Source organism: Canis aureus, chromosome 23, assembly GCF_053574225.1.
Source record: "Canis aureus isolate CA01 chromosome 23, VMU_Caureus_v.1.0, whole genome shotgun sequence".
NCBI classification, from domain to species: domain Eukaryota; kingdom Metazoa; phylum Chordata; class Mammalia; order Carnivora; family Canidae; genus Canis; species Canis aureus.
The window spans coordinates 46479000-46505524 of record NC_135633.1 but is presented as its reverse complement, the minus strand read 5'-3'; the positions used below and the strand labels follow the sequence as shown (position 1 = coordinate 46505524).

The 26525-nt window shown below is 37.5% G+C and overlaps 1 protein-coding gene and 1 long non-coding RNA gene across 14 annotated transcripts in view; one reads left to right on the top strand and one right to left on the bottom strand.

Moving 5' to 3' along the window:
• The window catches only part of MAML2 (mastermind like transcriptional coactivator 2), a 343746-nt gene extending 331625 nt beyond the window's left edge, over positions 1–12121 (top strand). For all 3 annotated transcript variants that reach the window (XM_077867519.1, XM_077867518.1, XM_077867520.1), the window contains 2 exons: positions 3550–3664; positions 7701–12121. In XM_077867519.1, coding sequence (XP_077723645.1) covers positions 3550–3664; positions 7701–8716 — 1131 coding nt within the window. In that variant the 3' untranslated portion in view covers positions 8717–12121. The remainder of the gene's footprint in view (positions 1–3549; positions 3665–7700) is intronic.
• LOC144295106 (uncharacterized) overlaps positions 1–26525 on the bottom strand; it is a 61142-nt gene that overhangs the window by 20967 nt on the left and 13650 nt on the right. For 5 of the 11 annotated variants that reach the window (XR_013362521.1, XR_013362519.1, XR_013362523.1 and 2 more), the window contains exon 3: positions 24115–24293. This is a non-coding gene — a long non-coding RNA (uncharacterized LOC144295106). Of the gene's footprint in view, positions 1–8928; positions 13771–14106; positions 14804–16359; positions 16424–24114; positions 24294–26525 lie in introns of those variants that run through there. The other 6 variants (XR_013362515.1, XR_013362518.1, XR_013362516.1 and 3 more) reach the window with 6 other exon arrangements.

Genomic DNA, 26525 nt, shown 5'->3' with positions numbered 1-26525 from the left:
TTCAGTAAATATTAACTGATTTACAGTGAGAAAACAGCTATAAATAAGATAGACCCAGTCTCTGTCCTTAAGGAGCTCAGAGCCCACAGGGATGTCAAATAAATAGGCAATTGTAAGGCATGTGATTAAATGCTAGAAATGGTCTCAGAGAGGAAGTTATGTCTACTGAAGATCTGAAATGTGATGGGGGAGAGAGGAGGCGGGTGTTCAGGCCAGAAGAACCAGCAGATTCAAAGACTCAGAGACAGTAACGTACACTACATATGATGTAGTATATGGAGGTAGAGGATAAGGAAGTAATAGGCAAGGAGGCCAGAGAGGAGAGGCCAGTGGATAGAGCTTGATAAATTACATCGTCTTAAAAACCGATGGAGAGAACTTAAAGGATTTTAAACAAGGAAACACCAGACTCAGATTTGCATTACAACAAAGTATGAACAGAGTAAGGGAAAATGTAATGGAAGAAAGATAAAATCAGCCCGGGGAGATTAAAGAGTCTCCCAGAAGAGGTAAAATTTGACTTTGACTTTGACCTTGAACACTGTAGGATTCTGATGGATAGAGTAAGTAAGGTCCTCCATTCCAGGTGAAGAGGGGTAAGACAACAAAAGTTATAGCCCAGGGGTATATTTGTTTGTGGGTTTGAGATTATATTCTGAAATATTTGATACACAATGAAAAGTGTAAATAGTAACATAATCATTATTTTTAAGGAATGACAAATGGAATAACTTTGGAGTCTAGAGCAGGTGAAAAATAGTGAGAAATGAATAAGGAATAGAAAGCAACAAATTTACGGGTGACCTGGAGTACTGCCCTAAGGTATAGGTGGAGGAGTGCCACTAACAGGATCACAAAGTGACACAACCAATTTCTTCTAAAAGTTATGTGTAAGTTATGAAAACTCTAGCTGTCCCACCAATCCCCTCTCTTCTTTTGATCTTTGCCAACCAAATAGCTCAGAAACAAGGGCAGGAGGAGAGAAAAACATACAATCCAAGATTCGGCACACTCTCATTATTCCCATCAGTACTTCTAGTGTGCTGAATTATAACATGCAGAGGTTGAATTTCTGGATTTTTCAGTTCTGATTAAAAGGCAAGGAAACCTGCCAGGAGGGTCGAGTCCTGGCAGTGGCCTAACTCTCATTGGGCCCCAGTTGAGTCACCACTGGGACAGGTGCAAAGGGCAGTGGCATAAGCTGTGAGAGATGAATGAGAATGGAATTGCTGTTTTTGTGATTTTTATAAACCATTCACATTTCTCTTTGTTTGGACACCATTGAGAGTGCCTGTGCTTTTTAGCATATCCAGGAAGAAACAGTCTTTGATATGGCTTTACATTAGCATATGCTTTGTAGTCATTTCCAGTCAGTTGGCAAGGCCAGAAAGGCGCCTAAATAGAGACATTTTCTCATGAAAGTGCGTTATCCTTACTCCCACCAATGAAGCACAACAGGAGATGAGTAGTATGTAACACTGTGGGCATCATAATAACCAACACATTTTGTGCACCTTCTGTGTGCCAGGCACCATGCCAAGCTTTCACAGAGGTAAAGGATTAGTCCTTACAATTGGAGTACTAGGAAGGTCCTAGAAGTATCTACAGTTCACATTTTGAGATGGCAAAACTGAAGCAGGACAGGACAGTCAACAGAGATTACTTCTCTAATAGGTTTTCAGGTCCAAGTGATCGGGTTGAATTATTGGGTCCAAGATCATAAAACATTAGCTGATAAGTTTAATTTCAGGTTGCACAGAAGTAGTCTCAGGGATGGCCTGTGAGATTACACTTACACAGAATGGGAGTGTCATCCTCTTGCATAGGATGGGAATGGGAGCAATCTGCTTTCCATGTTGGAGTCTGGTCTTTGCTATTCCTCAGACTCAAGTGACAACATGGCAGTTCCATGATAGTCCATAGGCAAGGCCATTGAATGTAATTCATCTATGAACAAGCAGTTCAAGAAACTAAAGTTTCTAGAGATGTATTGTTAACTCTTTGGACAACCTAATTTAGCCTTCAGGGAAATAAAGTCAGTAAGTAGATTAAATATATATAAAAATAAGTTCAGATTTGAGATCTAGTCTTTAATCAGGAACCAAGGGCCTGATGCTGTCTTGTGTGTGTGCGTGTGTGTGAAGAGAGAGAGAGAGACACACACACACACACACACACATGCACATATTCACAAACCCTGTTTTCTGCAATATAAACAGCAGAGGGATGCCTGGGTGGCTCAGAGGTTGAGCGTCTGTCTTTGGCTCAGGGCATGATCCTGGAGTTCCGGGTTTGACTCCCACATTGGGCTCCTTTGGAGGGAGCCTACTTCTCCCTCTGCCTGTGTTTCTGCCTCTCTCTCTCTGTCTCTCGTGAATAAATAAACAAAATCAAAAAAATATATATATATATATGTATATATAAACAGCAGAAACACCTAGTTACATAAGAAAAAAATGATAGATGTTTTTGAAAAAGAGAAGAATTCAGAAAGTCCCGTGCTTGGCAAAAAAATCAAAACTGTCAGCTTGCACAATAGTTTACAACAGGAATGGTTGAATATCACCACATTTGGGTTCATGGAACATCTCAAGCTGTTTCTGAAACATTTAGGGTTTGGGCAAAACCATAAAGACTTTCACCAACCACTTTTTTCCTTAACTTGTCAACCCATATTTAAAAGAAATGTAATCCATATGTTTCTGATTCATTTACACTTAGCTCATCAAAATTGTGTTTTACATGAATTACTTGATGGCCCAAAACCCGTGAGTTTTTCAATTTTTTTTTTTTTTTAGAAACAAGAATTTGAGCTTGGTTTGTTGTTTTAAGGGCATTTTTTTTTCTTCATAGTAGATTTGTTCTAGTTAGAAAGCTCAGGAAATTGAGAAATACATGATTTAAGTGGGATCTGAGGTAGCCAGTGCACATTTGACATCCATCTAATTTATCCATCTATCTTTACAAAGTTTTCTATTTATTGACTTTTCTAGAATTATATTGTTCTCTGTCTACCTGTGTCAGTTATGTTTATCTTTGAAAATGGAGGTTGGGATCCCTGGGTGGCGCAGCAGTTTGGCGCCTGCCTTTGGCCAAGGGCGCGATCCTGGAGACCCGGGATCGAGTCCCACGTTGGGCTCCCGGTGTATGGAGCCTGCTTCTCCCTCTGCCTGTGTCTCTGCCTCTCTCTCTCTCTCTCTCTCTGTGTCTCTCATGAATGAATGAATAAATAAATAAAATCTTAAAAAAAATCATACGAATTTAGCTCTCACTGAAATCTAATTGCAAAATAAAATGAGATTAGCTCCTAGACTCAAAACACATGCTGAGAGTTAAAGAGTGGTAAAAATTATACTTCCAGGCAGGAAATTCATTGAAATTGAAAAGACCGGTCTCTGAAGTAAGACTAGTATAGTAAATAAAGTCCATGATTTGCAACTATTGCTATAAAATTGTTCACTGTCTTATTTTTTTAAATGACAGTCTATAAATGTTTACAAGTGGGTAAGTGAGCATGCCACTTAATATGTTTTCATTTGTGTTTTCCAGGAGAAAATAGCTCCACAGGATCAGATAAATAGACATTTGACAAGGCCACCCCCAGATTACAAAGACCAAAGAAGAAGCGCGGGCAGTATGCAGCCGACTGCTGCTCAGTATTCTGGTGAGTGTTCTTAAAAATCAGTAAAAATCATAACTGCAGAAGAAAAAAACTTCAGTTTTTAACATTTCCTCCTCTCCCTGCCTCATATGGAAATGTCACATCTTTCTTAAATCTTGCACTAGCTCCCATTTAACTTTCAGATCAAGACTGAAGTTGAGTGTTTTTAGTCCTTTCATCATTTCTTGCTGATTCTTGTCCTCTCTCTATTCACATTCACATATTTTACTGCCCTCCAAATTACCTCTGAGAGCTCAAGAGAGTTTAAATTTTTTCTAACTTCTTAGTTTGACCATTCTTTTCCCAGCAAGGTATCCTGACTCAAATCATGTAAGGTAAGCAAACATTCTTCCCTCTTAGAATTTGCATTAAGCCCAATCTTGTCTCCACTTTTGGGCTTATAAGAGACAGATAGTCCTGACACCAAGACATCATTGGAAAGCAAATGACATCTTTATGAAGTCTCTCAAAAACTCACAGGTTGATTGCATTTAAGATCCAAAGTAAAGCTTTTTAGTAGGTCACTCAACATTACATGGGTAGTAGGCATTACCTCTAAAATCTCTCTCCTCCTACTCCCTGAACCCTAAAGGAACTTCTCCCAGACCTAACCTAGACTGTCCCTGCCTTCTGTTTAGTACCTTTCTGCGCTTTCTCATGTAAATTAAGTTTATCCTCTATTTTTCCAAGCTCTCCCTGATTTATCTGTTACCTTCATCCATCCACAAAGCCATACAGAAGAGCCTCTAAAAAAAGGAAGGGCTAGGAGTATTCCTGTTTTTAAAATATTTTCTGGTCCTGTTGTGCTTAGCTATAACTATGTTGTTCTAATGTATTTAAACTCTTTCAAATGTACCGGACTGCCTCTCGCCACTAAAATTAGGAATGGGATGTATACATTCCACTCTCTAAGATTATTTTGTCTTAGGCTGAAAATTGGATTCTCTATTTGATTCTGTCCTCAACGTGGCTGAAAGACAAGGTGGAGGTTCATTTGGAACATGGTTCTTGCACCATGGCCTATCAGTAGGTTTAGGGGAGGCTAGGAGCCCTTTGAAATATTATACAAAATTCACAGTGGATGTTTGGGCTTTTCTTTCCCATTCATAGAAAAGAATCTCAAGGATAGCAGTCTCAGGCTGATGTTGTGGCTGTACTGTGTTGTCAGGGATCCAGGCTTCTTTTGTCTTTCTGCTCCACCTTCTTTAGCATGCACCTTCCACCCTAAAGGTTGCCTTGTGACCACCACACTGCCATCCTTCACATCAGTATTCCAGATAGAACGGCAAAAGAAGGGAAAAGGGAGAATGTCTTCCCAAATGAGTCAGAATCTCTTTTCAAAATAGGTTTCTTGAGGGGCGCCTGGGTGGCTCAATTGGTAAAGCATCTGCCTTCAGCTCAGGTCATGATCATGACAGGTCATGATCCCAGACATTCCTCTCTCTTGGAATTTGCATTAAGCCCAATCCTCTTGTCACCACTTTTGGGCTCATAAGAGACAAATTAAGACCCGCATCAGGCTCCCTGCTCAGCAGGGAACCTGCTTCTCCCTCTCCCTCTGCTGCTCCCCCTGCTTGTGAGCCCTCTCTCTCAAATACCTAAAGTCTTTTTTAAAAAATAGATTTCTTAGACTCACACCTAATAACTTCTACCTTTAGCTGGAATTTATTCATGTGGACCCCTCCATCACTGAGGAAGTTTGGGAAATGTGATTTTTTAGCTGGGCACATTGCTGCAAAATCAGGGGCCCGTTTCTAAGGCAGACAGGGAGGATGGCTACTTCATAGGCACTGGCAAGCCACTTTCACAGTGCAAATGGGGATCTTCTTAAGGGAGGGATCCTTGGCAACCAATTGCTGCCCCAAGTGGGTAAGAGCCACTATTCAAGAGCATCATACTTCCCATGTCCTTCTGAGGATGAAATAAGCAACAAGCACAGCACAAACTTTTTTATCATTTTTTACTTTAATCTCAGTGCAGTAATGATCACCTTGTCCAGATGTTAATATCAGGAATGATGTATGAAAAGCACATGGTACAATTTTTACCACCTATTAGGAATGTTCAAATATGAACTGATCGATATCCATGATCTTTATGGAAATCCTCTCTACTGTGGTTGTTTAAAACTATTTGCTCTCTTCATAAACCTACTCAGGGCATATTGTCAAAACAGAGGGTACCTAGAGTGAATGACTTTTTAAAACCTCTAATTTTTTTCTCGTAGCAGTTTCATAGTGTCTATTTCCTTATGGTGAAACCTTTAGATCCCAAGATGGTGTTGCTTACCATCATCAGCTGTGTGTCAATTCCCTACAATTCAAGCATCTCCTGTGTGACTCTGATCCCTCTTTATCAAACTCTTACTACCCTACTGGTGCAGGGGTCTGTGCTCAGTCTGGACATACAAGGAGATACAAGAGACTGCTCTTGCCTACTATGGGTATGTAGTCTAGTGGGAGGCATTTAAAAACAGATAGCAAGGATTTCAGTCTATCAGGCTGTGTGCCATGCTAGCTCTCCCCAAGCCAGGGGGGGTTCCCTAGGGCTACAACTACAGCCATGTTCTTCTCATGCAGAGCTATTCTGATGTTTCTATGTGTGTCTAATTCTTGTTTCTTAGTACTTCTGATTCTCTGAGATTCCCTGTATCTGTGCAGGGAGAGTACTTTGAAAGAAGACCTTTTTCCAAATTATAGATTTGCATATCTAATTTATTCATTCATTTGATATTAATTGAATACCTACTTTGCACCATCCACTAAGAGAATACGACAGTGAACAAATGAATCAAAAATATTTTCCCCTATGGAACTTAATAATCTACTGGACGCTTATTTTTATCTTTCTGGTATTCCATTTTGCTTCTCAAGATGTCTTCCCATGATGACTTTCACCTGCCCAAATCAGGAAGATTTTAAAGTGCTGATTAATTGCTATTTGATATGGTGAGCCTCCCTATTTGGCAGCCTATGATTGATGGTTCCACTTTGAGGTTCCATGGATTTCCCAATACAAAAGCAAAGTGCTAAATGAAAACATCAAAGAGCAAATCCTGCTGGAAAGAGCAGTCTGGAATATCAGGCAAAGCTCAGTGAGGGGCTTAGACCTTGGCCTGGGCTTTGAAGAAAAAGTAGTGCTTGGCCAGTTAAGAAGGGCATCATATGATAGGGAAATAGCCTGAATAAATGTGGCTCATGGTATGTGGATAATGATGCAATAGTAACTAAACCTCTTGGAGTAGAGGGTTTTCCACATAGAAATCATCACTGGAGCATGGACACCTTGAGTTCCAGATGTTTAAAGAGATGGGAATTTACCCTTCGGACCTTTGGGGGCCACGCATGGAAGCCCCTTGAATAGGGGTGATGCAGATGAATAACTGGAAATGATTTTCAAGGCCATAGGTTTGGAATATTAATCTAGTAGCCATGTATAGGATTCATCCACACTTTTTTATTTGGACACGAGGTAACCAGTAGCATGGATTTCACGACAGCTGGTTCATCAAAATTGTAGTCTTCAGTCTTGAAACAGAGTAAAGGTAATTCAAAATGAAAGAAAGAGGGGCACCTGGGTGGGTCAGTGGTTAAGCGTCTGCCTTTGGCTTAGGTCATGATTCCAGAGTCCTGGGATCAAGTCCTGCATCAGGCTCCCTGCATGGAGCCTGCTTCTCCCTCTGCCTGTGTCTCTGCCTCTCTCTATGTCTCTTATGAATAAATAAATAAAATATTTTTTAAAAAAGAAAGATTAACTATCATGACTCCAGAAGAGAAAGAAAGTAAAACCTAAAAACTAGATCCATTTTATTGTAGCCTTCTTTCTATGACATGTAGACTCTTGACTAAGGGATGACCTAGGTAATACTTCTTTCCAGAAGCTGTCTTACTTCTTTTATATAAAATGCTGTGATGATTATTTCTCTTTATTTGTTCTTACACCTGAAAACAGCTTCAGAACTGATAAGTTATTGCAAATTGCTCTGAAAGAGGAGATAACCTATGGGTGTAAACTAATATAAATATCTTCTTTTTCTTAGGTGGCTCATCAACAGTAAGTTTAAACTCCAACCAGGCTTTGGCAAACCCAGTTTCCACACATACCATTTTGACTCCGAACTCCAGCCTCCTGTCTACTTCCCATGGGACAAGAGTACCATCATTACCCACAGCAGTTCAGAATATGGGGATGTATGGAAATCTGCCTTGCAGCCAACCTGGTACATACAGCGTCACTTCAGGAGTCAACCAGTTGACCCAACAGAGAAACCCAAACCAACTGATAGCAAATCAAAACAACCCTCTGATGCCACGGCCCCCTACCTTAGGAGCAAGTAATAATAATAGCGTGGCCACTTTTGGAGCAGGACCTGTTAGCAATTCACAACAATTAAGACCAAATTTAACCCATAGCATGGCAAGCGTGCCAGCACAGAGAACATCAAATGTGATGATCACATCCAGCACAACAGCACCAAACTGGGCCTCTCAAGAAGCAACCACCAAACAACAGGAAGCTCTGAAGTCCACGGCAGTCCGCTTCCCCACGGGTACACCTGCAGCCTATACTCCAAACCAGTCACTGCAACAGGCAGTAGGCAGCCAGCAGTTTCCCCAGAGGGCAGTGGCTCCCTCTAATCAGTTAACACCAGCAGTGCAAATGAGACCCATGAACCAAATGAGCCAGACATTAAATGAACAAACCATGGGTCCACTCAGAAGTCTAAATCTCAGACCCAATCAGCTAAGCACACAAATGTTGCCTAATTTGAACCAGTCAGGAACAGGGTTGAATCAGTCGAGGACAGGCATGAGCCAGCCGCCATCCCTGACCTCGAGCAATTTTCCTTCACCCAACCAAAGTTCCAGGGCTTTTCAAGGCACTGACCATGGCAGTGACTTAGCTTTTGACTTTCTCAACCAGCAAACTGATAACATGGGCCCTGCCCTCAATAGTGACGCTGATTTCATTGATTCTTTATTGAAGACAGAGCCTGGTAACGATGACTGGATGAAAGACATCAATCTTGATGAAATCTTGGGAAACAATTCCTAAAGAACAGGGAGACAGTTAACAAACTCCACGCACTAAAAGGCAGTATTTTACAAGGACTCTGGAAAGGCCAAACTTTGACTTTTAGTTGGACCGTGTGAAGATGCCTTGGCTTAAATGTGGAAGCAGAAAATAACTGTAGTGCTTGGTTCACATGCTTGTTTTAAATCTCAAACCTGAAAGTAAAATATTGGGATCACTTTTCCCCATCTAAACTCCAGGACACAGTATCCAGTTTACCCAAACAGAACTGATGTTGATGTGTAATTAGTTATGTAAAATAGGCTTCCCAAGCTCCTTTCCTCCCTGAGAGAAAAGTGATAGAGATTGTAGCTTGTTAAACCCCATGTCATCCAGAGGCACTAATTCCAAGCAACAAGCAACAAATTCCTGAATTTGCTCTAACAGATATAACTGTGGCTTTTATCTTCCCACTCTATCTTTTCATTTAGTTTTCCTGAAACTTCCAGGGTAAGCTGAAATGTTGTAAGTTTGTTTGGAGGAACCAAACAGTCTCCTAAGTAGAGGAAAGCCAGAGAAACTAGAGACATCCAGTGGATCATAGAATTTCTCCCCCAGATTCACCTCTCACTTTGTCAGTTTTCCCCCATATGCCATACTTTAGCAACATGCTGTGTCTAGTGAGGAAACAAGATAGCAGAGCTATCCAATTTTATTTGGGCTTCCACAACCAGTTTCTGAATCCATTTCCAAGTCTTAGATACAATCACAAACTGTCCTAATCATACTGAAATATAAGGGCATACTTGTCCACATCAGATTTTACTATTTAAAAAAGAAAACATCCCACTGGATGTTGCTACGAGGGAGATTTATCCAGGCACAAATAACTTGGGGTGTTGCTTATTGCAATGATGCCTGCTGGTTAGTTCCCATGCTGAGTGAAGTAGAGCCTTGTCTTCCCTGCTTCCCTTGATGGCCAGAGATTGATTTGTAAGAAAACTGAGGTAAAAAAAGGTATCTTGTTTGGATTGGAGATAAGAAACAGAAGATCAGGCAGGACAAGAAATGGTGGGTATGGTTGGGTACAAATCTGTTTCATAGGGTTTGAAGGAAAGCATAATTGAGAGAGAAAACAATCTGTCCCAATTGGGGCATATTTGGGTAATCAGCTAAATAGAATGTGATCTATTCCAGTAGCAATGGATTCATTCTTTGCTCCCTGATGTGATATATCTTTAGCACATTCTAGATGGACACTGCATATCAGCTTCTCGCCTTCAGGGCTGAGCACTGTATCAAAGAAAGAGTTTCCCTTGAGTCACATCACCGCAGTGCCCACACACAGATCAGCTGTAAAATGGGGAGGACGTGTGCTGATTTGGAAGGGATACAAAGCATCACTATCATTTTCCTCATTATGGAAGAACCTAGGTTATCTTCAGCCTTTTTAGTTATATGCCCACAGATTCAATTATCAAATGTAATTTAACTGAACTTGTTTAAGAACTCTTTAAATGTCTGTTCTAAAAAGATGATATTTTGAGAGTTCTCCAAAGCCCTCTCAATCTTTAAAACGTCTAGAAGCACTCTCTTTCTTTTACATAATACCAACGTCACTGGCCCAGAATCTTTCCTGTGCTAGGTTGTAAATATGAATAAATTACTTGTTTTGTAAACTTTTGTAAAGAATATTTTGGTAGAAAGACTTAAAACATATTCTTTGGGTTATATTTATACATATGTGAAATAAATATACTATCAAAAGGTTATATTTTATACAAAAAGTAAATTGTTACCTTTTGTATGCTAATATACAAAGTTTTGTATAATATGATGGTTTATTTTTAGCTCTACACTTACACCGTAAGAAGTCAAGTGGGAACTTTTGAAAACTATCAAGAGGCTTGTTAGACAAATTTATATTCTGAAACCTCAATAAGAAAGCATTCCAGGTTTCAATTTTTTTTTTTCCACTCCCAAATTATTTTTTAAACCCATAGTTCTTGTGTCTTATTTGATTATACTGCTGTGCACATTGTATTGGTTATTGTTGCATGTGGTCTACTGTGTGTTTTCCCATTTTATAAAACAGTGTTTCTCCATGCAAAAAAAAGGAAAAAAAATGTACATATAAACACTTTTATTTTATGACTCCTCCATGTTACTGTATATATTTGCCAGCACTTCCTAGTTACACTCTTGTGATTCAGCTTATTTTTATCCTAACATAAATAGTATGTTTTGTAGTAGCTATCAAATTTAAGAGATAAAGCAATCAGAATGTTTGGATTTTCTTCTATCTTAATGTGAATTTCATAATTAATGTCTATTTATTCAGCTATTCATTAAAATACAGGATTCTTTGGGAAAAAAATGGTGTAGTCTATAGTTTCTGTTTTGGGGCAGCCTGTTACCAAAGATGACATAATTTTCCTGAAAGCTGAGATAATGACAATTTGATAGACAGAATGTAGCCAAAACTTTAAGATTTACAACATAAAAGCTATTGGAATCCAATCTCCCATTTATAGAGATACTGGACTACTTAATTGTTGGCATTGTTTATCATTCTGACATATTATACAGGAGGTAGAAGTCATTTTTCTTTTTCTTTTTTTTTATTCAAAGGCTAGAAAGCAGTTTAGGCAAATAAGTCATTCTTGGCTTTGTGTTAAGCCCAATGAAGATAAATAACCTTGCTCTAAGTGAACGCACTAATATTACTTGCATTACTGTAACTGTACCCATAACTGTAAAGATTTTAAGTTGTAAAACAAGTATTTTGTATTGTATGTAATTTCACGTGTTAAAAAATAGTTTTTAAAACTTCAGAAGTGGTTCTCTTGTATGAAATCAGACTTTCGGTCACTGACAATATTGTTGCTATTATCACAGGAAGTTCTGAGAACTACTAATAGTGATGGGCAGATTGATTCTCTGGGAAGCTTCTCCTACTAGTAAAATGCTGTCTTGTCTCCTTTCAATGTTCCTGAGTTCACTTAGAAGGTTTGTATTAAAATCCTATATACATGCACAGCACTACTACTGAATAAGCACTCTCTAGTGCTCAGGCATGGTGGGCCTTTGCCTGGGCGACTGTTTGGGCCAGTCTGAGTGAACTGGGGGCCAGGTAAACGCAGCCTCACTGAGCCTATTTACACATTCCTTCTTGAGAGTCAAAGAGGTTAAAAAAAAAGATGGGAGGAGGCAATGGGAGCACTTCTCACCAAATGTTCTTGCTCCCTTGTTGAAATATGTTGCTGGGGTTTCATTGTCCCTTCCCCCTCTGCCAGAAAGATGTGTGGCATTATCCTTTTAATTCATGTTATTAACGGAGCAATAATAAAATTGACATTTTATATGGTCGCTGTCACTGACTCTGGAAAGTTCAATAGTAAACAAATGAAAACATCGATAAAAATAAATAAAATATAAACAAATTAAGAGGAAGAACTGTGCAATTCTAAAATTACCTATGAATCCTAGTGTGTACCCATGGAAATAGACTCGAGAGAAGAGATGAGAGAATAAAAGCAAGTACGAATAACCCAGGAGCTCCACTTCTTCCCACCCTGTGGTTGCCAAAGGCAGTTCAAATTCTTAAACATTTTATCTATTTACATTTTATGTTTCTCTGTAACTGTGTTTCCTCACCCCAAAATGAGAGCATGGGGCTGAAATAGCTCTATAGTCCTTTTCAACTATAAAATTCTGATTTTTTTCAAAGCTAAGTGGAAAATTAACTGCAAAAAAACTCAAATAACATTATTTTTAATCTAGAGAAATCACTGTTCAACCTTTTGAAAATCTTCAGATTATCAGTCAACCTTATGTGACAAAGCAGCCATCTCCTTGAAAATTAAATCACGTGAAAAAGAGACCTCATCATAGTAAGCTAGAACTAGACCATCCACAAACAAGCAATGTCGATGATTAGTCCACTAAATATAAACCAAGTCCTGAAGATTGAAAGCTGGTATGTGATATTAAAAGATCATTTTCCTGTGAGATCACAGAATTTCATAAAGAAAATATTTGCCTGCTAGGAAAGAAGCAACAAATGCTTTGAGCAGTGGTCACCATGGGTATTTATTAATGAACATTTGTGAGTTTCAATGATAATATAACATCTTTTAAATATACTTCCAAAGTTGCTATAATAGACAAAGCACAGGTAATGCCCTAGGATCAACTTCATTAGGAGCTTTAACATAACTAAAACACTGCATCATAGGAGTTAACAAAACACACGGACCTTAGATTTTTAAAACTAAATGCTGTGGTCACTACCTTGTGTGCAGTAATAATAAAAGAGGGCTGGGGCGCCTAGCTGGCTCAGTTGGTGGAGTGTGTGTCTCTTGATCCCAGGGTTGTGAATTCAAGCCCGGTGTTGGCTGTATTTTAAAAATAAAATCTTGGGGATCCCTGGGTGGCTCAGCAGTTTAGCACCTGCCTTCAGCCCAGGGCGTGATCCTGGAGTCCCGGGATTGAGTCCCACGTCGGGCTCCCTTCATGGAGCCTGCTTCTCCCTCCTGTCTCTCTTTCTCTCTCTCTCTCTCATGAATAAATAAATAAAATCTTTAAAAAAAATAAAATCTTAAAAAAAGAGGGTTTGTTTGTAAATAGTATTTTAAGTTCTCTTTTAACCAAATTTATGTCATCTTTAGCTCCAGGAAATGCATGAGTATACAGATACTTTTTTATGATATTTAGGGTTCTTTCAGTGAAAGGGAGAGAGAGAGGAAGGAAAAAAAGAAAGGAAAGAAAACATTTCAAATAGGCTTAGAGAAAGGAATTCACTGGTTGACACAATTGAAAAATTTACCAGGTAGCTCTGGGTATAGCACAGCCAATCCCAGAGGTTGTGGTTCTTTCCTTTTTCTCACCTTTGCTTCCCTGTACCTTGACTCCATTCTCCCACAGGCCCAGCTCTCCAGGTGGCAAGACAGTTGCTAAAAGCTCCAGGCTTACATCCTCACAGCTCCAAGTCCAGCATAAACAATAATGAATGCTTTCCTTTCAAAAAATCCAGCTTTGCATCTCAACAAGCTTTGATTTGGCCAAGGAGATTTGGTGTTCTCAAATGCCAATCCCTGGAGGCAGAGTTAGTGTGATTAACACCAAACCAAACCAAACTAAGAGTGGGAAGGAGGTGATTCCCCATGGAAAATCAGGTTGCTATTGTGGGGGGCGGGGGGGGGGGGAATAGGAAAGGAAAAGAAGGAAAAGCAGGAGGGGGGGGAGAGATTGAGCAAGACAGAGAGAGAGAGAGAGAGATGTAAAGTAAAACCACAAATGCCTATTGTCCCTTTCTGGCTGTTCTACTTCCACACACTCTTTTTCTCATATTTTCTATTTCAAAATGTCACTAATAACCCAAGCACTCACCTCCTCCCCATAAGAAGGCAATCCAAATCACACCCACTTACATCTGTCTCCTATTCCATCACATGTAGGTGAGGTAAACTTTTCTGCCAGGTCAAGATGAACCAGCAATCCAAGGCCAAAAGATTGTTTATCTATTCCCAATGTATCCACGTGGAGACTGAAAAAGGTAATGACGAGTTCTATTTGAAAGAGACACTAATGTGTGATCACTTCCTTCCCACTAAGAATAAGAATAAAGGCCATTTTGTCTCTGGGCTTTCAAATCAATGATCTGGGGAGGAAAAGTATTAAAAACTGCCTCCCTATTTCCACAGAATGCATGTCAGCTGCATTTTACAATGGGAATAATCACCCCTTCCTCAGGGAGTATATTACATTGGTACTGGGGAGGAGCCTAAGAAATCAGACTTGAGTTCTCAAGTTCCAATCATATCTCCTGCTGCGATTCCCATCTGTTTGACTTGGAGTGCAATAATTTTAGCCGAGGACTGAGAATTCAATTTTTCAAAAAAAGTATCCCTGCTTTTTAGTCAGGAAAACAAAAAACCACTTTAAATAGTCCAAGTGTGGGACGCCTGGGTGGCTCAGCGGTTGAGCATCTGCCTTCGACCCAGGGCCTGATCCTGGAGTCCTGGATTGAGTCCCACGTCGGGCTCCCTGCATGGAGCCTGCTTCTCCCTCTACCTGTGTCTCTGTCTCTCTCTCGCTCTGTGTCTCTCATACATAAGTAAATAAAATCTTAAAAAGAAAGAAAGAAAGAAAAGGTATATACAGGGACTTAAATTATGTTATTTTCTAAACTGGATGGAAACTACATGATTGCTATATATTTTTAATGTCTTTTTGTATATCTGAAATAGATTATTAGAAATGAAAAGAAAGCTAAGCTAAATTATTTGAAGTTCTCACTAAAGGCATTCTGCGATCGATAAAGGAATAAATAGTGATGGATTTAGATTTATGGCAGTATTGCACGAGAAATATGCTGAAAGGTTCTCTTGACTAAAATAACTAAAATGCTAGACTTAAAAATAAGAAGGAAGATTTCAAGACTTCCTAAAATCTACAAAAACAAAAACCATGTGGTACTGGTATGAACATTGACATAAAGACCCATAGGATAGAATTGAGACTCCAAAAAATAAACCCTAACATTAATAGTCAAATTATTTTCAACAAAATGCCAAGACAATTCAGAGAGGGAAAATAGCCTTTTCAAATATCATACAAGGACTAGTGAGTGGGTATCCATCTAAAAGAATGCTATTAGACCCCTATCTCACACCATATACAAAAGTAAACTTGAATGGTTCATAGTCTTAAATTAAGAACTAAAACTATATAAAGGCCATAGAAAAAAATCAGATGTAAATCTTTATGATCTTGGATTAAGCAATAATTTCTTAGATATGATACCAAGAACATAAGTAACAACAAAAACAGATAAATTGAACTTCAATAAAATAAAGAACTTTGGTGATTCAAAGCCACTATCAATAAATAAAATGAAAAGATAGCTGTGTTAGGGATCTCCAGAGTAAAAGTCTCACAGAACTAATAAGAGATATATCTATATATCTCTATCTATGTTTATATCTATGTCTCTATCATCTATCTATCTATCTATCTATCTATCTATCTATCTATCCATCCATCTATCTCCAGAGAGAGATTTATTATGAGAAATTACTTCATGCAGTTACGGAAACTGAGAAGGCCTATGACGTACCATCTGCAAGCTGGAGACCCAAGAAAGCTGGTGTTATAACTCAGTCTGAGCCTGAAGGCCTGAGAACGAGGGGAATGATGATGTGAATCTAAGTTCAAGGGTGAGAGAAGATGAGATGTTCTAGGTCAAGAAGTGAGGCAAAAGAAGCAGCAGCAGTAGCAGCAAGGGATGAATTCTCCTTCCTCCTTCTTCTGTTCTATTCAGGTTCTCAACAGATTGAATGAGGCCCACTCACACTGGGGAGGGCAATCTTCCTTGAGTCCGCTGATTCAATTGCTAATCTCAACCAGAAATGCACCCAGAGACACATTCAAAAATAATGTGTAATCTGGGCACCCTATGGCCCAGTCAAGTTTACACATAAAATTAACCACTAAAATAGCCCATAGAATGGGATAAAAGAATTGCAAACCATATGTCTGTTAATCTGTTAAGGGACTTGTATCTAAAACTTATAAAGAATTGTTACAACTTAATAATAAAAAGACCACCCAATTTTGGGGTGTGTGGGTGGCTCAGTTGATTAGGTGTCTGACTTTTGATTTTGGCTCAGATCAAGCCTCACCTTGGGCTCTGCACTGGGCATGGAGCCTGCTTGGGATTCTCTCTTTCTTCCTCTCTCTCTCTCTCTCAAAAGCAAACAAACAAACAAACAAATAATAAATAAATAACCCAATTTAAGAATGGGCAATCTTTATAGATTTTTCACCAAAGAAGATATACAAATGGCCAATAGCACATGAAAAAACGCTCAATATTTATAGTCATTAGGGAAATGCAAATCACTTCCCACATACTAGGATGTCTATAATCAAAAAGACAGACAATAGCAAGTATTGATAAGCATGTAGAGGAATTGGAGCCTTCATATTCTGCTGGTGGGAGAGTAAAATGGTAAAGCCATTTGGAAAAACAGTCTGGAAGTGCCTCAAAAAGTTAAACATAAAATTTGGTGAAAACACATATCCACTCAAAAATGTATACATGAATATTCATAGCAGCATTAGTTATAATAGCCAAAAGCAAAACATTTCAATGTCCATCAATTGATAAATGGATTAACAAAATATTATCATAAAGGATTATTATTTGGCAATGAAAAGAACAAAGTACTAATATATGTTACAGCATTGAAGAACCTAGAAAACATTAGCTCAGTGAAAGCAGTCACGAAAGACCACATGTTATGTGATTTCTAGGAAATGTTCTGAGGCAAACCCATAGAGATAGAAAGTAAATTAGTGATAGTCTAGGGCTGGTGGTAGGGAGTGAGGAGAATGACTGCTAATGAGTAAAGGGTTCTTTTTGGAGTGAAGAATATATCCCCAAATTAGATGGTGGTGGTCTGGTGATGGTCGCACAACTCTGGAAATACTAAAAATCACTGATTGGACACATTAAAGTAATAAATTTTGTGACCTGTGATTTAAATCACAATAAATCTACTTTAGAAAGAAAAACAATACAGGGGTATTTAAAAAATAGGTCACTGAATTGCTACCAAAGTAATGCATATACCATACCCAGAAATGAAGTAAAGCCAGGAATCCCTGGACATAATCAAGTATCAATGCCATCTTTGCCCCTCACAGTTTCTGTTGAACTCTGGAGAAGTTGAACCTGCGTTGTGGCAACTTTACAGGGTGTGGGGGACAGGATGTACAGACTAGGCATGTTGAAGGTAAGGATTCTAAGATCCCCTATAAAAACTGGTACTCCCACAGAGTAGGGGTGAAATGAAATAAATCCTGACATGTTACAAAGAGAAAAACTTCTTCCTTGAAAATATATAACCAAAAGTCAGCATTCGTATGACTTTGGATTTTTGTTCATAAAAATTTGTGTATTCCAAAATAAAGACAACAACAAAATCTGCGTATAGAATTTCATTTGAAATGCTCTTCCTCCCAGTTGGGTGCACCTTCAGGAAACAGACAAGGAAAAATGCAATTGATCTTATGAGGCTTCAAAAAATCCCCACAAACTTAGAGAAAATCGGCATCAGATCCATTGTCAAAAATCACAAAACACATAAGTAAACAAGACACCATGAGGGAGAACCACCATAAGCTACAGGCAGCAAAAGATACACAAAACTTCATAGACTGAAAATAAGAGACATCTGTAAAATACCTACATTTAATATATTTTCTAAAAATAAATAGAAGCTTAGAAATATCACCATGAATTGAGTATTGTCCCTAGAGAATGGAGAATAAACATTCTTTTTAAGCATATAGTGTATTCATGCAAAGTGATAACATTATATGCCAAAAAATGGCCTCATTAAATTTCAAAAGACCGGTATTGTATGGACCCTATTCCCTAACTACAATTCACATAAGCTAGAAATGAATTTTAAAAGTTGACTTGGAAAACTCCATGAAAATTAACTGGAAATTAAGAAGTTAAAAATGAGGGGAAAATGGAAATAAAAAAATCTTGGAAATTAAAAAAAAAAAACCTCACTTGTACAACTTATGGGACAATGAAAAAACTGCAATAAAATATATAAAATACTTGTAACTAAACAATAACAACATGCATGCTGCTTAAGGAGTTCTGGGAGAGAAATTTATCAACTTAATTGCTTTTCGTTGGAAAAAAAAAAAGGCTCAGAATGAACTTTAAAAATCCAGCTTAAGGAATTAAAAAAAGAATGCAGTGGGCACCCCCGGTGGCGCAGCGGTTTAGCGCCGCCTGCAGCCCGGGGTCTGATCTGGGAGACCCAGAATCGAGTCCCGCCTCAGGCTCCCTGCATGGAGCCTGCTTCTTCCTCTGCCTGTGTCTCTGCCTCTCAGTCTCTCTCTCTTTCTGAATAAATAAATAAATAAATAAAAATACTTTAAAAAAAAGAATGCAGGATAAATCTAAGGAAAGCAGAAGTAAATAATAAAAATAGAAAAAACAATAAGAACAGAAACAAATATATAATTGAGAGAATTAACAAAGCCAAAAGTTGATTCTTTAAATTAACAAACTACTGGAGAGACTGACCAAGGGGGAAAAAAACAGTATTAGGAATTAGAGAGGAACATAAATATTAAAACTTTAAGGATTAAACAGATAATAGGATTCTGTGAATAAACTTATGGCAATAAATTTGAAAATTTATAGGTAATGGATGAATTACCACAAAACACAGCTCACCAAAACTGGCTCAAGAAAAAAATGGAGGGATCCCTGGGTAACGCAGCGGTTTGGCCCTGCCTTTGGCCCAGGGCGCCATCCTGGAGACCCGGGATCGAATCCCACATCAGGCTCCCGGTGCATGGAGCCTGCTTCTCCCTCTGCCTGTGTCTCTGCCTCTCTCTCTCTCTGTGACTATCATAAATAAATAAAAATTAAAAAAAAAAAGAAAGAAAAGAAAAAAACGGAGAACCAGGATAACCTGTTAATGCTAAAGTAATCCGGATACTTGTTCAAAATCTTGCCATCAGGAAAACAGCAAGACAAAGCAGCATAGCAGGAGCATTTGACTCAATAATGATAGAATAGTAAAGTCCAGTCTTATGCAAAATTTTCCAGAAAATTGAGAGGGAAGGAATACTTTCCAACTTATTTTTTAAAGCTGGCATAACCTGGATACCAAAACAAGACCTAGGGATAGCACATGATAGGAAATGACAGACTAGCCACACTCATGAACATAGTTTTGAATATCCTAGACCAAATTTTAGCCAACTGGATTCAGTAGTATATAAAAACACAGTACATTGTGACTAAGTTGGTTCTCTCCCTGAAGTTCAAGTTTGGTTTAATATTTAAAAATTGATAGGGATAAGACAAAGATGCCTACTGTTATCACTTCTACTCAGTCTACACAGCACAGTAAAACAAGAAAAAGAAATAAAATTCATAAAAATTGCATAGAAGAACCAAAACATTATTTCAATAATCGCAAATGGATATGATTACCCATTTAGAAAACCCCCAAAGAAGCCAACAAGTTTTCTTAATACTAAATTGGTACATAAAAGCAATTTTTATACACCACCAACTATTAAAAAGTGTGACTTGAAAACCATGTCATTCATAATAACATCAAAAACATTTTAAAAACCTTAGATGATATTTATATACATATTATATAATACAGGATATATATATAAAGCCCTACATAAGTAACATTAATATATATATAATATATAATACATACATATGTGTGTGTATATATATATATATCCTGTATTATATAAAGCCCTACATAAAGAACATTGACAAATTTTAATTAAAAAAAATGTGAAGGCCAAATAAATAGAAAATTATAACATGTCTTGGCCAGGAAAATTCTGTATTATAACACTTTTTATCCAATGCAGAGAAGTTTGCTAGGGTACCTGTTGGTGCTCCCAGGCCCAATGATAATAGCGCATGAACAACTGCAGCAATCTAGTCTTGAAAAAAAGTATGATAACCCGTAATTCAGTTCCCTCAAAGATGAAGCATGAAGTCATCCTACCAAACAAGCATCCAAGAAAATTTCTAGCATGCCAAGAAAAATCTACACCGAGTGGTAAAGGACAGGGTGCACATTACTTACAGCTATAGGACCAATTACAAATGCAGGAACTGTACTTTGACCCATTAATCCACCAATTGTTAAGTCTTTTACTATTTTTCCCGTTTCCAGGGACCTGCATCTTGAACCTTGAAGAATTAGTGACAGGATAGAGTAAACATACCTAGGGATTGAGTGGATCCCCGTGGTACAAGGGGCACATTATAGCAGATCTAAAAAGCCCCCCACCCCCATATTCACTTAACCTATCCTGGAGAGTTTTCAATGCAGGGTGATGGCTTCCTGCCCATCTCTGCCTGGGGGCATCCTCAGTGTACTCAACCCACAGGTAGGACAAGCTATAAATTAACCGAAGGATGTTAATGCCCTAGGGGTGACCTTTAACCAATTTAGAACAGGAATTGGTGGATAAATGCTCCAGCTTCCTGCTCCTTTAGTGCGGAAAACTGAAGTGTTTCACAGTGACTTTCAGAGGTCCCAGCAAGAAGAAACCCATAGCGAAGCTGCTTACAGCCAAATCTGTCTTCGGATCTACTTTGGGGGGAAGAAAACTAAAACAAAACCCAAACGTCTACCAACAGTGGAAGGGGTAAACTGAAGTGTCATAAAAGTGAATGCTACACTACAGTAGGAGGGAATAATGCTAAACACATCAGCAAAATGTTGAGGAGAAGAAACAAGTCACAGAAAAATGCTTGTAGCCCTAGTCCATTTATTTAAAAAAAAAAAAACCTTAAAAGGCAAAACTAAAGATATTATTTAACAATATATGTGGGACAGAAAACTGTAAAGAAAAACGAGATAATGATTATCATAAAAGCCTAAAGGCTAACAAAAAGGACACTTAGGGTGTGGTAATATTCTATTTCTTAACCTGGTTGTTATACACCAGTGTTTGTTTTATGTTTATTCCTTAAATTATACATATTTTTTTATTTACACTTCAGGTATTTGATATATTTCATAATAAAGTTTTTAAATGCTGTCATATTACTATGTGGAAGATGGAAGGGGAATTGCAATCAATCAACCAATCTATCATTAAGTTAAAAGATTTTGCACTTGGATGGCTTTGAAAGTGTTTTGAGTTTTCATTCCATTTTAACGAAATCAGAACTTGAAATCGCAGAAGATACATTATGCATGTGATTCACTCCAGAAAGACTTCAGAGACCTCCCATTAGCAAAACCATACTAAAAAGAAACGCCTTGGTACTAACCTCAAAAGATTTTTGAATGAAAGCACTTAGTAAGCTATAAATTAAAATGTTTAAATTAATGTTTTAAGTTAAAATATTTAATGTATGTATTACATATTTATATGCATGTAGTATACATGTGTAATTTTTTGTTAATCTAATTTTATTTTCTTTCTTAAATTAACTGACCGTCAGTTCTATTCACACTATATAGGAGGACACCTATTCTTATTAAACATTAAGGAAATGAACTAACATTTTGATTTGTGTCGGGCTTTGTTTAGGAACTAATGGGAGGTGAGAATAGAACAGCATACAGGTTATGCATGCTGGAAAAATAAGTTTGATTCCTAACTTTTATTCCTGAGAAGATATTAAACTTAAATATTAAGAAAGATTATCTCCAACAAGTGAATATAACATAATCTTCATAGTAGTTTTTACTCATTATTCATTCATCATACTAACTTGAAAGCAGTATGTCTTTTCAGAGCACTGAAGAAAAGTTAAATATATAGAGAGAGGAGAGATATATAAACCTCATTTGTATATGTGTGTCTCCATTTGTATAATTCTGCCTTTCAACATTCACTGGAAAAATAGAAGATTATTCTACATCTGGTCTTTTGGTTAAAGTTAGCAATGATTTTTTTTTTTCCGGTTAATCTTTGGAATGATCAGGAGATTTGAAGGATGTCTTAATCCTGCTCTGAGTGTGTCAAAGTAGATGTCTTTGTTCATTTCACAAAACCAATAAAAGTCGTGTTCTGAGGATTAGATTTTGACAATTCGATCCAGATGACTACTTAATATGGAAAAATATTCAGCATCCCTATCTAATCCAGAAAGTGTATTCATAGAGAAGGCACTATAGCTACACTATATACAGTTGCAAATATTAAAATTAAAGGTTATAAGAAGAAACAGAGCTGTTAAAGGTCAGTGACTGAGTGAATTCATTTCCAGTGTAACATATCTATGATGATGTTGATTTTTTCCAAAACCCATTTCAAAGGCTCTCACTTTAGCATTTCAAAGGTAGTGGATAATATTTGAAAAAAAAAAAAGTTTCACTTCTTTTAAATACAATAATAATAGAGTTTGAAAGCTAAATATGCAAAGGCTTATAAAATAATGTGTGCCAGGGAGTTCTGAATGTCAATTGTGTGCACAGATGTCTCAGCTGGAGCATGAAATATTGGTATGTTTCATAAGTAGTTTTTCTTTCTTGGAAGAACTTACTTGCATTGGTGCAGTGACATGAGCTTTCTTTATGACATACAGGAAAACTGATATCTCAAAAAATAGGTAAAAATGTGGATTGCCACATTTAACTGATACTGGGTGTGAGTTACTAAACAAAACATTTCATATGAGTAATATTTGCTTTTGTTTAAAAAATTCAAAACATATCAAGGCATATTTCACCTCAAAGAAATTTGTTCATACTATCTTAAGTTTTAAAGTTAAAAGATGTGCTACTCCATTCTTGAAAGTTCAGATGTTAAAAAGAACATTAATTTACCACATTTTTCCAAAGATAAGACACTTCTCTTCCCATTGCAATATAAAGTTAGAGGCTACTTTATGAATACTTGCTATTAATCTGTTAGTGACACCATTGGATTCAAAGACTATAGAGGCTTTGTTAAAGAGCTAGATTTTCCACCTCCATGTATAATTCTTCCTCTTGAAACTATGTTTCCCAAAGTGTATCTCATGAACTACTAGATTGGGGTTTTGCACCATATTGTCAAACAAAGGTTTCCATTGTCAAAGTAGGTTGGAAAGTACCAGAATGCATTCTTAGAGGTATATGAGACATTGGTGTTTTGAAATTTTTCTGTAGCAGACAAAACTGTTTAACTTACTTTTAACACTGGAATTTCCTAATTTACTTGAGCTTTTGCACATAACCCCAATTGACATCCTATGGTATGGTGAAGCAAATGCTGTCCTATATAATTTAACCTAAAGACTGCATTCTGGCTGGCCTTTAAAAGAGTGTACGTTTCTACAAAATGCAAACATTAATATATTGGTCTTTGTAATACAAAATACTTTATATGTTATCATTAATAAAGGCTTGATGTTTTACAGATTTCTCTTCAACATCAGCACCTATCTTGTTTGTTTGCTTTGCCTGACTACAGTGATACAAAGACTAAAAGAAGTTTAGGGAATATTGTCTTATAAAATACCAGATACCTTCAGATAATAATATCAAGAAACTAAAGTTTTCAAATGAGGGAACCAGAGTGAGCTAAACTTGAAGCTCCATCCTCTAAAGAAGGACCCAATTTGTATTCTTTTGAGGACTCCATGCTTTCCCAAACCCATCTCAGGGCCTTTTCATATTTTAGGAGTGTTGCAGGGGTTTGAAAGGCAGCTGTAAGCACATTATATTATGTGACCCACACATAGCATTTTCCAATTTTGGTTCTCTTCTCATAGGAACCAAGCCAAATTTAGTTTGAGATGGGATTACTCAGTTGAAGTTTCTAGAATGGTAGTGGCTGCATGTTTTGTTTAGTTACTCATTAATTATGTCATAACTACATGAACATCAGAGTACTCTAAGAGCAAGGTACTGACTTACAATTTGCTCTGTTGCTGGGGTATCTGGGTGGCTCAGCCAGTTGGACATCTGCCTTCAGGTCAGGTCATGTTCTCCAGGTCCTGGGATTGAGCCCCACATCAAGGTCCCTGCTTGGCAGAGAGTCTGTTTCTCCCTGTCTCTCTGCTTCTGCTCCCCTTGTTTGTGCTCTCTCAATATCTCTGTCAAATAAATGAATAAAATAAAATAAAATAAAAAAATAATTTGCTCTGTTGCAATGCCCTTCCTCTCTTTCTTCACCTGGCTAACCCATACATCTCAAGTTCCTGTATCATCTCCAGGAAGCATCCCAGACCTATCCCTGAGTATCTGTATTCAATGCTCCCAAAAGAACTTGTACTTATTTCTTGTCATGTCACCCATTTTTATTTTAAAAATTATTACAAGAAATAGTTATATAAAACAAGCTACTGCACTTACTACAAAAATGCTGTTGAGCATGTTATTTTATGAACCACTTTATATCCTTTATATAAAATTTCAGTGAGATATTTCTTGTATAATTCAGTGTTATACAAAAACAGTTGTCTCTTCTGAAAAACTCCGATGATTCTTCCTTTATGATAATGAGAATGATATAGCTAATTATGTGTTTACTTTTAGGTACGGCTGCCAAAGGTTTAGGGCCAAATCTAAAATTTATTTAAGAGGAATTTTTAAGGTTATTGAAGGTTCTTTTTGGATAACTTTTTGGCCAATTTTGTCATTTTGTTTGTTTTAATTTCACAGATCTTTTATCGTAAGCCACCTTACAACCTTTGTGAAAAAGGTAGGGCTTTGATAAATATTTATAAAAATAAAATGTGGATGAAGAGGCCAACTATCCAGTGAATTTCTTTATTCTGGAGCAAACATGGATTTTTAAGTCAAAGTCCCTTATTTTTTTCTCTTTTTAGTTTGGGTTGTTTAAGTCTATTGCATCAGTTTGTTTGTTTATTTATTGCCATCAGTTTAGACCTGTTTGAATATTACTAATGAATTTGGTTTCAGTAGGGAATACATTTATTAAACCTGAAATTGTATTCCAAGAGTTTAAATAAAAAGATTTGGCCTTGTACAACTCCTTCTGAAAGCACACTTCACAATTAACCTCCCTCCACCTTGTTTGTACTTGTCACTTTTTTCCCCCTCAATTTCATTTAAGCAAGTTTCTCTTATGTAAACTTTGCTGACCTGGAAACACATATATAAATTATCCATATTTTGAAACTGTGGCCCTGAAATGCTGGGGGTGTTTGGGTGGTGTTTCTTCTGTGTCATTAAATTAATTCTAAGCATGTCACTGTCTTTTGAGATTTCCTATTACTTCACTTCTCAATTAAAAAAAAAGTCAGTGTTTAATTTGTCTTATGTCTTCCAGAGTATATGAACAACAGCATCGTGATGGTAGAATCCAAACTTTGGAATTTAGACCTAGAGATTTGAAGATCTCTATTTGGGTAGTACAAAGAATGTTAGTTTTTTCATTTCTGTTGTACTGCATAGCTGTTATATCTTGAACTATAAGGGTATTATAAATCATGAATCATGTGAAAGCATTGCAAAGAAATGAACATACATTTTATTTTACTATTTTTTAAAGATGTACTTATTTATTTTATATATAGAGAGAGAGTAGAGGAAGGGCAGAGGGAGAGAAAGAGAATCTCCAGCAGACACCCCACTGAGCGCAGAGCGAGACATAGGATTCAATCTCATAACCCTGAGATCATGAACTGAGCTGAAACCAAGGGTTTGACACTTGACCAACTGAACCATCCAGGCACCCTGAGGAGACACTTGAACAAAGATCTGAAGGAGGTATGAGAACATTAACATAAGGATAGAAAAGTTGTTAGCAAATAGATGTCAAAATCTCCTGGCTCAGACAAGAGAGAAAAAGGCAAAGAGAGACTTCAGGTTATTTTGCCTCAATTTTATCTTCAAATCTCAATGTTTCAAAGTGATTACAGCCCTAAGTGAAAACAAGTAGGTTTCTGATTAATTTCCAGTCCCAAACACAAACTTTATTTATTTATTTTTTTTTAATTTTTATTTATTTATGATAGTCACACACAGAGAGAGAGAGAGAGAGAGGCAGGGACATAGGCAGAGGGAGAAGCAGGCTCCATGCACCGGGAGCCCGACGTGGGATTCGATCCCCGGTCTCCAGGATCGCGCCCTGGGCCAAAGGCAGGCGCCAAACCGCTGCGCCACCCAGGGATCCCCACAAACTTTATTTAAAGTCAGGAAGAGGTGGTTGTTCTCAGACATCCCCTATGTTACTAGGAGTTGGAGCAGAAATGCTGTAGATGACCTTGAAAGTATAAGCAACTCATGCCACATGAATGTGATATACATTAGATACTTAACAGTAGACATTGAAAACAGGTACCAAAGCTGGACAGCTCATA